Source organism: Xiphophorus maculatus, chromosome 11 (genome assembly GCF_002775205.1).
Source record: "Xiphophorus maculatus strain JP 163 A chromosome 11, X_maculatus-5.0-male, whole genome shotgun sequence".
Lineage (NCBI taxonomy): Eukaryota > Metazoa > Chordata > Actinopteri > Cyprinodontiformes > Poeciliidae > Xiphophorus > Xiphophorus maculatus.
Genome location: NC_036453.1, coordinates 28648160 through 28664658, shown reverse-complemented (window position 1 = coordinate 28664658; position 16499 = coordinate 28648160). Strand labels below are relative to the sequence as shown.

The window sequence follows — 16499 nt, the reverse complement described above, 5'->3', positions numbered from 1 at the left end:
GGACAGAGGGAAAGAATATATTAAGAAAAGAAGTGACTATTTTCATATTGGGAGAAAAGTGCTTAACAGAGCCATGAACTCCTTTGGGGTTGGGGGCGACATCTCACATGCACAACTGTTCTGGCGAACAGTTTTATTTTTAGCAACACGGACAAGGCTGAAAAACAGAAGTGGATAGATGCAGAATATGAAGAGGGCTCTTTAAATATTGATCATGTGGATTTCTGTCATCTTGCTGATTTGTGAAACGGGCTTTCAAGGATCTCTGCACATGAAAAGAATTGTTCAAGTAGCGGCTCCAGCTTACTTGCTCTTGTTACCCAAATGAGCTGACTCTGTGCCCTTGAACTGACTGCTGACATTCTGTAAAAGGTTGCACACAAGTGAAACAATGGCTTTCATGCTGACTCTCCACAGCATAGGGACGTGCATGTGTGTATGCGAGGAGGCGTGTCTCTCCCCCGCTCACCCCTCATGTCTTGGCCATGACTGCAGGGGAGGAGCCATGGCGGACTCATTGCCACCTTCCAGACAAAAGCAGCGTGGATTTGAAAACGTGGATTTGAGTGTGATTACTCACATGCAAACATAACACGCTGAGATTTATATACATACTGACAAAAGTGGGCTAGGAGGTGGCTGCAACAATACAGTTGTCAAACTAACTAGAGTCTCTCTATGGTTTCCTAAATTGTTAAGACTCTTCTATTCAAAACGTAACTACTGTAACTAGAGGTGCACCAATTAATCTTTCAGAGCTCAGAGTTGTTGGGAGTTTTTTGTTCACATGTGTTTTAAACAATGTTTGGTGTGTTCAGAGAAAGCAAATATTCAGCGAGTTCAAAGCCAGTGGGATTACTTGGTATTATTGTTGATATAATGCAGTTAATTTTACTTTAACTGTATATAATTAATCTTTTTCCCCCTTTTTGTTTGTTCTCTTTTTGTGCTGTAATCCTTTGGCGACAAAGCAACAAAAAAAAAACAGATAAAGTCAAAATCAGTATTGGTAAAAAAAAACAGATTGATTGGTGCATATTTAATTCAAGTAAACTTTATAGCATGCACTAAGAGTCACACTGACACACTTTCTGTGTTTCTTCTTAATTTTCTCAACTGAACTGTTTCCCATCCTACTTCTCCTTGTTTGCCCTTTACAATATCCTTGAAGGTTGCACTAGTGTGCAACACTCCTGGGCTTTTCAACAAGCGTTCTTACCCGCAGAAACACACACATGCATGTATATGATATCTGAAACCGATGGCTTCTGTAAAACACACACTCACACACACACACACGTTCGCAGCAGTGCACGCTGTGTTCTTACTGAATTGATCGCAGCTGAGATATAGCTGAGGTCAGACATAATGTATCAATCATGCAAACGTCAGCATCCAGAAAGGCACCGACAGCAGACAGTTCAAAGGTCACTCACTGGCAGCGTCGTGTCAGCCTACGCGTTAACATGACAGGAAGGATTTGCTGAGGTTTAATAAAATGAACTGGATGATCCATAAATGTGGAAAGTTTGTGGTACTGGAATCAATAAACACTATGAAGAGCATTTATCAGACACATTTTAGCAAAATGCTCTTAGTTTAACCAGTACCACCAGGCTTTAATCAATGCAAAATCCTAAAGATGCCAATACAAAAACTGGGGTGAAGTTGGTCTCAAATTGCTCTTCACAATCTCAAGGACAACATTATTATCAGAAACAACTATTAACCAGCATTATTAAGGTGCGAAACATATTCAATTAACCTTTGTTTGATGCTTCATTTCACACCTCAGGTTCTCAGGGTCTCCAAGCAACATGATGGAGAGACTGAAAACAGTTTTGCAAAAGTGTCAGAAAAATCCAATAACCATAGCTTGGATTTTTTTCTGGCAAAAAAAGAAAGGTATCAGACAGGAAGATGAGGTCTTAATTAATGTCCTCCCAACAGAGCTGGATCAAGGTTGTATGAGGCCCTGGGCAGAATTTTGTTAACCTTCATTTAAGGTGAGCAGCTCACCCAGAACAGCTCAACCGATCTCCCATTTGTATTGCCTTTGCTTTCTTTGTTTTGTGCATTCTCCAGCATAATATCCACAGAAAATGTTTTCCTGGCCCAAAGAGCTATAAATTTCAGTAGTTTCCAAATAGTGAAGGTTTAATTTCCAAATAGGGTTAGTATAGAGATGGGGGTCAATCCGATCCAGTATTGATACACTAAACAGATGGTTGTTGTCAGATATGGGAGATTGCTTTGTTTAAGATTCATTTTAAATATAGGGGCAGAACTTGTTACAGAAAAGCTATCTCAACGCAGTCTGCTGCTGCTACAGAGTGAGCACGCTGATGCTCAGCATGATCTTTTTTAGAGGTATTGTAATGTTGAATTGACAAAAATATAATATGAATATATATGGGTTTGTGCAAACATTTAGATTAATATAAACTGGGAGAAAACACATCTTTTACTTTACAACATAAAGGACTTGGAAAATTTGAGCTGCCTGTTAGGCTATGTTCACACTGTAGCCTGAAGTGACCCAAATACTTTTTTTTTTGCCCTTGTGCGACCTGTATCTGATCTTTTAATGAGAGTCTGAACAGCACAAATCCAATTTTTACAAATGCGACTCACTTGGTTCTAAATCTGATACGTATCTGATCTTTTCAAAATATGACCTGCGTTTATGTGGAAGAAAGCAGGAAGAAAAATGTGGATTAAGTTGTTAATGTGCTGGCTCCAGTTGGGCAACACCTTTAAAATTTAAAGATATTGTCCACTATTGGCAGACATGTTTACTTCCGCAAACATTCAGCATAGTCTACATGTGACACTACTGCTTCCTCTACTGCGCATGCTGCACACTTTTAGGTTGTTTGCAGTTCACACAGAACATCACTTGCAAGTCGAATATATTTGGAAATGTGAACAACTACGCAAAAATGTTTCAGAATCCACAAAAAAATCTGAATTGAGCATTAAGGCTCGCAGTGTGAAGGTGGCCTTAGAAAACTTTGACACGTGATAAGAACATTTGTAATGCAGAAAATATTGGGAAAGATTGCACTTATCTATGTACACCAATTGTACTATTTGCAAATACATGTTGCTAAAAATCAAATGTCAAATCAAATGCTTTATTTGATTAAAACAGAAAACTATTATGTTAATGGGTTGCTTTGTGTGACTTCTCTCAATGTTTTTTTTTCCATTAACAGTCACAGCGCACATAAAGGCATTCAAGAATTGTTCTGAGACTCATGATACAATCATCAGACTTATAGATATTATTGCAAATAAAGGTATGAGCACAAAGTCCAGCAGTATAACTGATATATTCTTGAGAGTGTCAGTGTTTTTCTATTTAATATTTGATTATGAATATTTGCAGATTTTGAGAATGAGAACACCAAAAGTCCTGAATCAGATCATCTGCAGATTAATGTGTTTTGTCACATGTACAGTTGAACCCAATTTCTTTGATAAGCAACGGTTGGAAAATTCACTTACACCCAGGGCCGAAGCTTTAAAAATGAAAAATTTCAACATGTAATCGCACTCTATCCAGACAAATAAGGTTGGACCAATCATAACTGTAAATTAAGAAGGTAATTAAATAATACTGTCATCGAGTCATAACCCAGAATTATATAAATGTCAGGATGTTTTTCTGATCCTACACATAAAAAATAAGGTAAAAATTAATAGAATCTGTTTTTTATTAACAACTTATCAGCACGTAACACTCCTGTTGAATTCCATACAAATTTAATGCAAGTGGCAATTACCTCTCTGTCCAGTGGGTGATAGCTCTAGTCTGCAATTTATACAAGATCACAAGCAACACACACGCTCAGATATCTCACCTGCTCCATCCATCTCATCAACCTGCATGACCTCACTTTTTCCTCCAATCCCGCCTGTATTATTTAACACTCATAAAAGAGCAGTCTTCTTTATGCAAACGTGCTAAATGTTTTTCCTCCTTCCTTTTTTAATAAACAAAACAATGACATTAATATTTAGCTGCGAACGAATCAATTCGGTAGAAGAAGAAAAAAAAACACAACAAGCAAATACATGTGCGACACATCTTAAAACCGCAACTGGCCTCTGCAAAAACCATGCGTCGGATGTTTTCAGTGTCGCCACTTACTTGCAGGGTTTTCTGGTGCTGATTCACGGAGGAGGCTGGCGGAAAACACAGGAGCTGCTATTGGAAACAAAGCCGCGTGGCTCTGCTGCTTCCTCTGCTCTCGCTCAGGTTTAGGATGGCATGAACGGTGCAGGACGAGAGAGGTATGCTGCAGACTGGAGGAAAAGGAGGAGGAGAAGAAGGGAGGGATCTGGAGGAGGAGTGGTGCTGATGCTGCAGCCCACAGCAGGTGTGTTTATACACACACGCTCTCGTTTCATTTTCTCTATTCACTTCCGCCCTCTGCTGGATCTTTACTGGAATATCCCTCGGTGCTCTGAATGAGATGAAATACTGTGCCTTCCAACGCATACAGACCCATTTAAATTCATGGGTTTGTATGAATTGCAAATTTAAATTGTATTAAAAATTAAATATTTGCATTTTTGCTGAGACAGATTCTAAATTAAGCAGATGTTAAATTCATAGCTCAAGTGGGAGAATCTGTCTTAAGATCTCTAATCCTGCACTCAACAAAGCTGGTTTTATTAAAAAGAAAAAAGGCAAAAATTATTTTTAAAAAGAATATTGTAAGAAATTTAGTAGATGTCCAAATCAAAGTTTCCCACAAGTGATGTCGAGGAATCGGTGAACACGAAGCACGAGGGGATCTAGCCAGGAAGACCAAAATTAAATGTTTTGACCTACATGTAAATTATGCACAAAATATACTAGTATTTGACAAAAAATAAATAAATAAATAATCAAGTGAGAAAGTGAACCATGCACAAGATTTCTTCATTGGCTTTGATAGTTGGAACTGTAGAGATACCATATTTGAAGCTGGAAAGTATCCATGTATGTGTGAGCCAGGAATTAGCCTGCTTTTTACTGTTAGTCCCATCTTTACAGAAAACTGCTTTAAAATGACAGTAAGATGAAATGATAAGAAAGCTGCGATTCTGTGCGTCAGTACAGTAAACTGAACTACAGCCACACCGAACCACAGTAAAGAAAACAACCCTTCCATAAAATAAGAATGAAATCAGCAAGAACTGCTCACTGTCACATCACATACTCCCTTTCTTGCATGGATAATACATTTTGAAATATTGCTGTGTTCAAATGACCTTCCAAGCAACAGTGAGGTGTCTCACTCCCAGTGAAAAGCTGTGCCTACCAGGAGCAGCAGTAGTTTTGGGCATATGAGGCTCTGAGTAATTATGCTGATGAAAGAAAAAAGACATTTTTAGTTTATACCAAGGATACAAGGTTTTATTTGCAGGGATCTGCTTATTACAGGAATAAAATCAGTTTATGAGAGCATAGAAGCTATAGAATCCACACGTTATGCAACTGCTCTTTTTCAACAAAAAAAGAACATATATATATATATATATATTTGTAATATATTTGTAATATTAGTCCACCGTTTCATTTTTAAAATTCGTTTTATGTAACAAGTTACCTGAAAAATGGAATTTTGTGTTTTCATTACTTATTATAATAATAACCATCTAATCATCTAAAACAGAAATAATCACTAAAAATGAAACTCTGACTGAAATATGTGATTTTACATTTACAATTGATTTACTAATATAAATCAACATTGCAATGATATTCTAACTTGTTAAGAGTTCACAAAAAGGTAACCATGGTGACTCAGGCAGCATATTCATGAAAGTTGTAAGTAAAGTGTATATATATATATATATATATATATATATATATATATATATATATATATATATATATATATATATATATATATATATATATATATATATATACACACACACACTGGTCCTTGAAGAAAAGAATCGCTAACTGTTCATGGGAAAATAAAAATTCCCATTGTATCATTATACTGCAATTGCTTGTAATTTACAAAAGATGGAGCCAGAGACCAGCTCATTTGCTGCTTGGTCAGCTGACACCTGTATATCTGTATAGGCGTCATTATTATTCTGTGCTTTAATTAATTAATTAAAATTATTTTTGCAGCGCCACAGAGTTGCTGCGCGAAGCTGTGCCAATCTATTCTTTCTGGCGCTTATTTAAAAAATCATCAAAACGGAAAGTCTACAGAAAGAATTGCTGCACAGATATAGAGTTGTTGGATATGTTTAACCCAATAAAATATTTTCCCAGGCTTAATCATTATGAAATATAAATGAAATTGTCCTTGAGAGCCTTTTAAGCCAAGTAAACAACAAAACAATATAGCCTACTATGTTTCCCCGACATAATATAAAACATTAATGTTCACAAAAAAGAATATGTAGTGTCCTTAGCCTTTCAGCATAAACAGCTTTACTTTTTCAAAAAATAAACAAACAACGTTGTTTATAAGAACTGCTTCTTACATAAAGAAATAATCTTACTTATCACAAAACACTGCTGCGCATATTTTCATTCTGCTTTCCAAGAGGGCTCTTTTAAAGATTTCCTTCTGTTTTTTATAGGATCTCAAGCTGTCTCTGCGCAAGTAGAGCAAACAGAGAGCTTTCTGCGTACTTCTAAATCTACTCCTTAGTTGCAACTTTTCGGGTCTACTACTAAAGATGAAGACGAAGATTTATCACAGATTTAAAAAGAAATGAAAAACGGGAGACCGAGGATGATATAGGAAATAGCGCCCCCTTCACTTCCGGAGTGCAGCAGTTCCACTTCCGCCAGTGGTCACCGCCCCTTTCTGCTTGCTGCAGCGAGATCCTTCTCGCTAGACGAGAAGGCGGCGTTTCGGCTTTATTTTTTAAATTAACCTCCGGAAGTGGTGTGTCTTCCGTGACCTAACTTGACTCTCTGTGATTGTATTTGAGTATATGAGGAACCGCTGAAACATAAACAACCAGGCTCCATTAATCCCATGTTTAGCATTGAAAGGGCTTGTTTTTGTCCTGTATGATGCTCCGGGAGTCCTACCCCTTCGTGGAAGACAGCTTCAGCCGCTTCCCGTCGCAGAGCAACATTTACGGGCTGTGTCAGGCCGGGGAGCAGGAGCTGCTCGCGGCCACTCTCAAAGGGAAGGTGGTGTGTTTCAGGTACCAGGAGCTGCAGCATAAAGTCCGTCCGGTGGCTAAGGAGGTCCAGTTCACCTACATACCAGGTACTGGGACTACTAAAGAAGCATGTGTTTTCTGCTAATGGCTGCTTGGTGTTGCAGACTAAGTCCTAACTTCTTTATGCAGTTGATGCAGAAATCGTATCAATTGATGCATTCAACAAGTCTTCACCCAAAAGAGGCCTGGTAGTGGGGATCACCTTCATAAAGGTATGAAATATTGATATACATCTTTCTCCCCGAGCTGTCTGCTGTGTTTCTCTGTATTCAGAATATGGTTTGTTCACTAACATCTGAGGACTTCACAAAACACCTGTGTCTATATACTGAGATGCAGTATCACAATTCAGTTATATCTGCTATAAAGTGACTTCTGAAGCCATTTTATTGATCTGTATTGTATTAATTGTATCTCAGTTAAATAGATTTGAATATTATTATGGCATATTAGGGCCATTGTGATTTTCATCCAAAAAAACTCAGAAATTTTGAGATTATACTTGGAAATATTCTAGTGAAAACAATGACATTTCTGAGCTTCTTAAATAAAATATTTTTGCGTGAAAACTCAGAAATCTTCTGAAAAAAAACATGGAACTGTCTGAGTTTTAAAAGAGTAAACTTTTCAACTTAACCTCAAAATTATTTGAGTTGGTTTTTTTTTCTAAAATTTTCTACTTTGGAAGCTCACAAACTTCCTTGTTACTTGAATATTTCTGATATTATCCTCAAAATTTCAGTGTTTTTTGCTAGAAACCTACTCCTCCTTTTTTTTCTATTTATAGTGGCCCTAAAACGACGTCATAAAATACAAATACATGCCACACTTTCCAGATTTTTATTTGTAATTTTTTTTTTAAATCAACCACCTATCCTTTTCTTTCCACAATTATGCAACTATATGTTGGTTTATTACATCACGTCTTAATAAACCCTTCTGAAGTATGTAGTTGTCATGTCAGAAAATGTTCCAGTGGTTTGAACAGTTCCTGTATCTGACCTACTGCAGGACTCCGGTGACAAAGCCACGCCCTTCCTGAACATCTACTGCGACTATGAGCCCGGTTCCGAGTTCAACCTGGAGTCCATTGCGCGTGAGTGAAGCTGTGTCCGTATGAAAACGACACTTGTCCTGGCGGTGACGTGAACGTGTTCCTCTGAACAGAAAGCTGTTTGAATCTGGAGCTGCAGTTCACCCCATTCCAGCTCTACCACACAGAGTGAGTTTATCCCCATATAGGACAAGAGGTGATGAGTTCAATTACCATGGTAACAGATGATGTTGGGTTTCTTTTTAAGCTAAAGTCAGGATTATGTGTTGACACCTAAACACTGTTTTCTGTCCATGAATTGGACTAAATAGAAATTTGCTATTACTACTCAGTTCGTGCTCTGTGATTGGGTGTCTGATTGGGAGTGTGTTTTTCTCTCTCTGTCAGAGTGCAGTGTCCTGATGAAGGCCTGGAGACGGTTTTTCTACTCAGTGGTCATGACCAGAGGATCCACCTGTACAAGGAGGTTGGCACAGATTTCATATCAAACTGGAAAACCTTTGCTTAGTGGTCCAATTTGACCCATTTCTTGAAAAAGGATGCATTTTGCATTTTAGATAAATCCAAAGCAATTTACAAATAAAGTTGTTTTTTTTTGTGTTTTTTTTTAATGGAGCATTATAGCAAAAGCTGCAATACTCCCACTTGTGAAAGTAAAACTGTTGGGCTTCGCCTTGGCACTCGGACAACAATTCAGTTGCCAAGGAGAATATTACATCAGACCAATTATAAAAATGAAAAGTATGTTTGATACCTACATTTAGGATGTTATTTCCTGACAAACATTCCTCATCTGAACACATATTCTAATGCAGTTATTGAGTGTGACTGTACTTGTTGAAGCCTGACTTCTGGTTCCTCCACAGAATGCCTCCCTACACCAGTTTGAAGAGCAACCAGTAGAGAAACTGTTCCCTGAACTACAGCAGCTGCCCAGCAAGTTGGTTATTCTGAGCCTCTCACCTCCATTACTACCTATGTCATGTTGCTTTTTGTGTATATAATGCATGCACTGCTCTTTATTACCGATCTATTCAGCTTTTCTGATATCTAGTTTATTTTATTCACTATTTGATAATTAGATGCACCATTAGGCTTTTGTGGAAACACATTTTTGACCTGTGGTTTCTGTCAAATCGGTAATTGATTAAATTTTAGTCAATTCTGATGGGTCTTTAGGAACCATAGTATGAAAAGACATAAAGACCCCATTCATTTATTTTCTAGCCTCCCTCCTATTAGATGTCACTAATTATTTATATTGGGAGGTACATCTTGTATGTGAGAAGGCAGTTGGTAGAGAAAATAATTTTACTGTTTTAAAACAAAGACAGCATGATTACAGAGTTGACACATTTTAATATTTCTTCAGCATCTTATTTTAGAAGTTAGCATGATTAGCAATGCTAACTAAACATTCATCTTTAGTTTTGAATGGAAAATAGAGATTCGTACAATAAATCAGGTTTCCATAAAAACTGCGAATGTTCAGAATGAATCAGATTATCTTGACGGTACTGCCTTCCTGTTTTTTCCTGAAAGTCTTGCTCTCTCTTACTATTTTGCAGCCTTAACATCTGAGCTAAAAACAAGCTGATGCAACTCTTTGAGTGTTTGTGTTCACTTTTTTTTTTTTCCTGCTCTCTCCCTCTGTGCAGTGTGTTGTGGTTGGATATGGCGAGTGTAGCTGGTGGAAAGAGGCTCTCGGTATATGGCTGTCAGAACGGCTGCATTGGACTTGCTTTGGTCAACCAGAAGGGACCAGGTGAGAAGAAATGAGTCGTAAATGCAGATCAGAAACATGCAGCTCTGAATCACTTAAGCGCAAAAAGACCCTAGCCCCGAAGGATTACTCTGTTATCTGGATCTACAATAAAACAGGTTCCTCCTTACTGTGCTTCTTTAGGCACTTTGCAAATAGCACTCTGCTGTGAAGACACAGGGACACGTCCACCATCCACATGTTGTGTCTCTGCTGTGTGGTATCTGATTTACAAAGCAAATAGAACTAATGATATACTGATGGAAACATGCCCAAGTCTAAAACAGCAATATGAACGGTGTGTACTTGTATTTTTCTTCTTCTTCACATTTACGTGACTCTCTACTAGAAATGCACAGAAATGACAAAAGGAGAGAAATATTTTTCTGGCAGACCTAAATATGTACAGTACTTTGCTCATTTGTAAGCAGCTCAAAAAACATAAGGCATGTTCAACTGAAAGTTGGTCCTGTGTGAATTGCATTATTATTATTTTTTTTTAAAGTTATACATTTCAAATACTGTTCATCTTCCAGGTATTTTTCTTTATCCTTCATTTGTCCCCTTTGTTCAGATTATTAAAAGATATACATGAGATAATATAAACTTTAGGCAGTTCCACATAAACTTCAGTGTATACTTATACAGTTAGGTTGGTCATTCCAAGGCATTCACAGTTTGATTTAGTCTGGCTTCACTTGCCATAATTACTTTTGCAGCATTAGAAGTGTGACACACCTACCTGAAGCTGGGCGCTCAGTCGCTCATGAGTATTTTATTGTGTGTTTCAATAAGAGGTCCTGCAGAAATGGCGGGTGCAGTTTGACAGCCCGATTTCCACCGTGCTTCTGTTTCCACTCAGCTGCCAAACCAAGTCCAGTGAGGCCAGCGGCGAGAGAAGTATGGATTTAGTCTCGCTAAATCCACAGTGTTTCTCAGGGTTGTTGCTGTTTATTTTATTTTATTTTTTTTCCCAGGTGAAGAACTTAATGGCTACAACCTTTTGATAACCAGCACCATAGAGATGGCAGTGGTCTACAGGTTTGTGTCAGGAAACTTGGGAATTTCCTGAGTTAATCGATTTTACTGAGACAATCCGGTATGTGTTTCCTCAGAGACGTCCAGGAGTGTGGTTTGTCGCGCTCCACATGTCTCTCAGGGAGTGACCAGTGGGATGCCGTCCTCTGTGCTCTGGTCATTGACCTGGACTTTGATGGGCAGAAGGAGGTGCTGTTGGGAACATACGGACAGGTCAGAACCACTGACGACTGAGAGATGATTTTCTGGTGGCCATTAAATCCAGTCATTGCAGAACCACAATTATTTTGCCAGCTCCTTTCTCTCATACTTTGTCTTTAGGCAAACAGCTTGACTGAATTATGAATTATAGTTCTTGTAGTGATGAAGAACCATTTCGAACACCACAACGGTTAATCAGCAATATGTAATTCTAGAACAGTGCCGCACATGGTGGCAGCTTATTGGAGTGGCTCTTGTACAATCCTTGTAATTTGCTCATTTAAAAATGTTCCTCTCATTTTTCTGATTGATTTATTGAGTCTTCAAAATATATATGTTGTTTTTTTTTATTTTATTTTGGATACTCAGCAGCTGGAAAGATTTTTTTCCTACTTCTTTTTATTTTAGATAGTTGTGATATGTAACGCCATGAAACAAAGCGGAAGAGGTTCAAATAATAAAGCCAGTGTAGACAGTGGAGATCTCACATTCCTAATAATTCATAATTGGGAATGTGAGATCTCCAGTATGAAAATGGGTTAACTTCAAACACTGACAAACATCCAGACAGCGTATCAGGAGGATGTTTCACTGAGCTGTGGCTATAGGATGATATTACAAACTGCAATGTTGCTGAGGTTGGTTTTCCAACCATACAAGAAGAAAAAGATCTAAAGAAGTAGCAACACGAGGTGGTTTATTAGTGCTTGTGATGTCAGGTGATTTTAATCACACCTTACTCTCTCCTGTTATTAGTGTTTCAATCGTTTCTCAGCTACTATGTCAGAAATAATGTGTTTAATTTGTTTTATACAATGTCAGGTATGAATGCACCTCTGTTGCAAGACCTACTCTTGGCAAATCAGATCACAAATTGGTTTTCTAAAATAATTTTAGAGGCAACGTGTAATAAAAAAGAACTATGAGAAAAGGTCACAGGAAGCTGAAGAAGCTCTGAGGGGATGTTTTTACGCTACAGATCGGATTGCTCTGTGCCAGCCACTCGTAGAGAGGCCTGAGTGTGTGACCGACCATATAAACTTTTATGTAGACAACACCATCCTCACCATAACAGTGAGATGCTTTAATAACAAACCCTGTATCACCATTGATCTAAAAGGAACTGTTGAAAAGGGAAAAAAAAAGAACCTTCAGGGAAGGGGACAATGAATTACTGGAGAGTATTTAGCTCGAAGTTCAGCAAGCTCTGCATCCTCTGTTTCTGCTCCCAGCCAAACTGACATCGCATCCCTCCTTTGGCCCACTGCGTTCCTGTCACACTTAAATCATGGCTGTAACTCAGTCTGAAGAGTAGTTGTCTTATACATGAGACAATTTCATTGTAAAGTGATCCTACCTGTACACTTTTCTCTAAACTAGAAATACAAATAAGTAAATTAAGCAAATTCCTTGAAGACCTACGATGATCAAATTTACATCTGATCACACTACAGTACAAAAACACTTGTTAAAAGCTTGAGCCGTGAGATCAAAAGGCTCTTTTGATTTTGGGTGATGTTTTGACATTAAGAATTCAAAGTCATATCTGATTAATCTGAACAGTACGAGATAAAACAGGACATGTTATCATCTTTTGTATTCACCAGATAAGAACAGTGAGCTCCTCATTATAAAGCTCTCCGTCTCTATCTTGAAGGAACTTCTTTGTTACAAATTCCGGCCAGCAGGCAGCGGACAAGACGGAGAGTTCCAGCTTCAGTGGAGGCGGAGCTTCAAGAGTCCCTTGCTGTCCGTCATCTATCTCGACTTGACCGGGGACGGGTTGAGAGAGCTGGCTGTCCTCACTCTGAAAGGACTGCACATCCTACAGGTAGCACAATGTTGTCAAGGACACCATCTCTCTATCAGGCTCCATGTGACCATAGAGCTGAGTGTCAAATATCTTGTTGCACAAGTGATAATTGCTGACCTCTACTGTCTGGAAAGAGAAATTGCAGCGTAGTTGAATATATATATTTTTTTCAGTTTGACCATATTTCTGCTAAAATATATATCTGCTTTTTGCTTATTAGACTATTTCTTAAAGATGAAGGAAGTCCTTTTGTTCTACCTTGAATTGATCACTGCAAATGCTTAGCTTTCTCAGTCTCGCTTATTTAACCCCAGCAAAGCTGCATGACTGAAAGCACTTGTCTCCTACGTTATGGTTCTGACCTGTTGTTGTGGGTCATCTCTTCAGCACAGCCTCACCTGCACTGCTGATTTGGTTCTGGAGAGGCTCACACAGAGGGTATCGGCACTGGCTGCCAACCCTGAGCCAGATGAAGCGGCAGACGCTGAGAACAGCAGTGCTCCAGCTCAGAGCCAGGAAGGTGGCGATCAGATGTCTACATGTTAAAGATCCAGCATTTATTTACCCGTTAGTCCCAGTGGACCGCACCGGAATGCTTCATCCTAATTAAAGTGCAGTTTAAGGGATTATCTCAGGGGTGTACTGCATTTAGGACTGATTAGATCATAGAACATCACATTGGTATTCAGTAGGCAAACCATCAGTATGTTGGTTTCTGTAGCTGCAGGTAGGCTGAAAAACAAACAAGGGAGCACTGTTCAAGTTGAATAAAGTGATGTGATCTTGAGATCGTTATAGTGTACGGTTTTTACAGAAAATAAATAACATATTTGGATTCGTGGATGTGTGGTCTTTTTTTGTGTGTTTTCTGTGAGAACGCTGATTGTTGTTGGAGATAGGAAAATACCAAAATTAAACAACTGTCAGTATGAGATTCCAAAGCAATGTTTCTGTCCTCATTTGGTTTGGCTCTTTACTAAAAGCATAAGGTCAGACACTGATGTTGGAACAGGAAGCTTTCGTCCCCAGACTGTTCTCACAAAGTCTGCAGCACATTATTGTCTGGGATTTCTTGGTATGCTGAAGGTTTAAGGATTCATTTCACTGGAACTAAGGAGCTGAAACCAACTCCTGAAAAGAAACCCCACACCATTTTCTTATCTGCGCCAAACTTTACTCTGACACAATAATTAATGATAGGTATTGTGCATGGAATTAAGATACAATCTGGTGAACTATAGAGTTATTAACAACCAAACTATTGGGGAATTAAATATTTTTATGGGTGTGACTTCCTTTTTATAATTGCTGATTTGCATTAACCCTTATTATTAACCATTTTTTTGTAATTCAGAGCACATAAACTGCTATGAATTATATGTTCTGTGTGTTTGTCCGTTTGTGTCGATTGTTTTTCTTCATTCTGCCATTGGGGATTACGTATTATGGATGTTTCACTTTAATTTCCTACTTTTAAAAAGTGCCTTAAACGCATCTAGCGAGCTGCTCCGCCTCAGGACCTGCTGTACAAATTCAGCTACCGATTTATCAAAAATGCCCGCAACAGGGGGGTCTGTATTGGCAGGACTGACAGAATTATCAGCCAATAATTTTGACTGACAGAACCGCCTGTCGTCCCACAGGCTCTGCTGTAAGGCAAGAGCTTCCCCTGAATTCGTCACTGTAGTGATCTTGGTATTTACAAAATGGCGGCCGCATCCGCTTCCATTCCGTTTGACCTAGTTGCAGACTTATCAAAATTGCCTTTTTCAAGACGCTCTTTAACGGGTAAAAAATAAATAACTAAAAATTTAAAATCCACACCAAACCTGGATTCACTAACACGGACAAGTCAGAACTTAGTAAGGTACTTGTAAGGTATTTTAGCTATGAGCGCTAGGAGTTTCTAACAGCTAGCACTGAGCGCACAACAACCTGTGGATCCTATTTACAAGTGATGGGTGAGTGTTGCTTTTCTATTACATTCTCATACAAACTTTGCTTAGTATTTTTTTTTCTTTTAATTGTTCACATGTGCTATTTGAGCAGTTTGGATTGATGTTGAGCTTAACTGGGAAACAAAGAAAAGTTTTGCTAAATTGCTGGCTGTTCAATTATGTGCGATGTTGCCTGTGTATTTTGTTAAAATACACTTTGATATATTGCTTGATATATGCATTATTGCTTTACTTGGCGTATTTTTATTTATTTGCATGTTATTAGATGCCTGTTGCTTGGTGTGGTGCATAGTTTTTGCATTGTTCTGGTATTGTTCAGGTATAGTTGATGTCTGTTGAAGGCCCTGATTGAAACCCCACAGCACCCAACTGGGGATTACATATGTGTTGATGGCTAAATCTGGCATATCTTCATGGTTGTTTCAGTGTACTCATGTTGATTATTAATATGGACTATCCTTTATGAAACCAATTCAAATATAGCTGGCTAAGATGGAGGTAGTGAAACCTGTTTCACAAACACTAAAAAGGTGTTTGCACTGTGACTTCTTTTTCTTCCATTTCCTCAGTTGTTATAAAAATGTTTATATATAAAATATGACTCAATATACAATTTAATTCATAATTTAACACCTTGAAATTGGGCTTCTGTCTCTGTAAAACTCCCAGCTCTTTCTGAAACGCCTCACAAGCTCTTCTGCCTACACTTTAGCAGCATTTTTACCAGAATTACACTGAGCAGTCAGCCAGATCCATGCTAATTTCTGCTGGCTAGTCTGAAGGAGATGAGTGAGGGAGTGGTCTGTGAGGCGGAAGCTTGGAAACTGCAGCTCTCTGAGGAGGAGCCGCTGCGCTCGGTCCAGCCAAGCATTTTGCACAGCTGAATGGTTTGCCAACAGGAGATTGAAAGATTTCTCAAGCATGCACGTAAAAAGCAAAGCAACACTCTGGGTACGTTTTTGATGACGAAATAACTTTAGAACTTATTTTAAAAAGTCAATTTTACATAGAGTTCCTCTTTTAAGCTTAAAAGAATAAACCGAAATTATTTTCTAACAGCTGATGGGGAAAAAAATAAAATAAAACTTATAGAATCAGTTTGTATAGTTGGATGCAGAGTTAAAGCAGCTAATGGAGCTGGGTCCCTCTTATTTTGGTTCTGTGGATAGTTCGGCCGGTCAGCGGCACAGTAGTATCTCTGGAGCCCCCCCTCCCAAAACTATTTTCTCCCCTCTTGCACTACAAAGGCAACAATAATAGCAGCTGCGCTCATCACACCGGACTTACAAGAGAAATGTGTCGTGAAGAAGAGTTTAAAAAGCTGTTGTTGTCTCCCCCCAATCCCCTTACTCCTCGCTGAGTGGATCTCTTTCCCCCTCCGCGCTTCTGCTTTATTTCACGTGAAGGCGCAACAATACGGGATCAGCGAGCGGCACCTTGAACTCAATTGGCTTTTATATTTAGCCCGTGAGG

The 16499-nt window shown here is 38.6% G+C and overlaps 2 protein-coding genes across 3 annotated transcripts in view; one reads left to right on the top strand and one right to left on the bottom strand.

Annotated features, from left to right (window-relative positions):
• Positions 1 to 4336, bottom strand: part of LOC102218556 (microtubule-associated tumor suppressor candidate 2-like) — a 46732-nt gene extending 42396 nt beyond the window's left edge. For both annotated transcript variants that reach the window (XM_023342637.1, XM_005807099.2), the window contains exon 1: positions 4157 to 4336. The gene's annotated coding sequence lies outside the window, so the exon portion shown is untranslated. The remainder of the gene's footprint in view (positions 1 to 4156) is intronic.
• A 2491-nt stretch (positions 4337 to 6827) lies between these two features.
• On the top strand, positions 6828 to 13909 carry kptn (kaptin, actin binding protein). The gene is made up of 12 exons (XM_014471781.2): positions 6828 to 7247; positions 7330 to 7412; positions 8212 to 8296; positions 8368 to 8422; positions 8642 to 8720; positions 9121 to 9194; positions 9913 to 10019; positions 10812 to 10916; positions 10994 to 11057; positions 11132 to 11267; positions 12913 to 13086; positions 13456 to 13909. The coding sequence occupies exons 1-12, from the start codon at positions 7043 to 7045 to the stop codon at positions 13612 to 13614; spliced, it is 1326 nt and encodes a 441-aa protein (XP_014327267.2). The 5' UTR covers positions 6828 to 7042; the 3' UTR covers positions 13615 to 13909.
• Positions 13910 to 16499: the final 2590 nt, after the last annotated feature.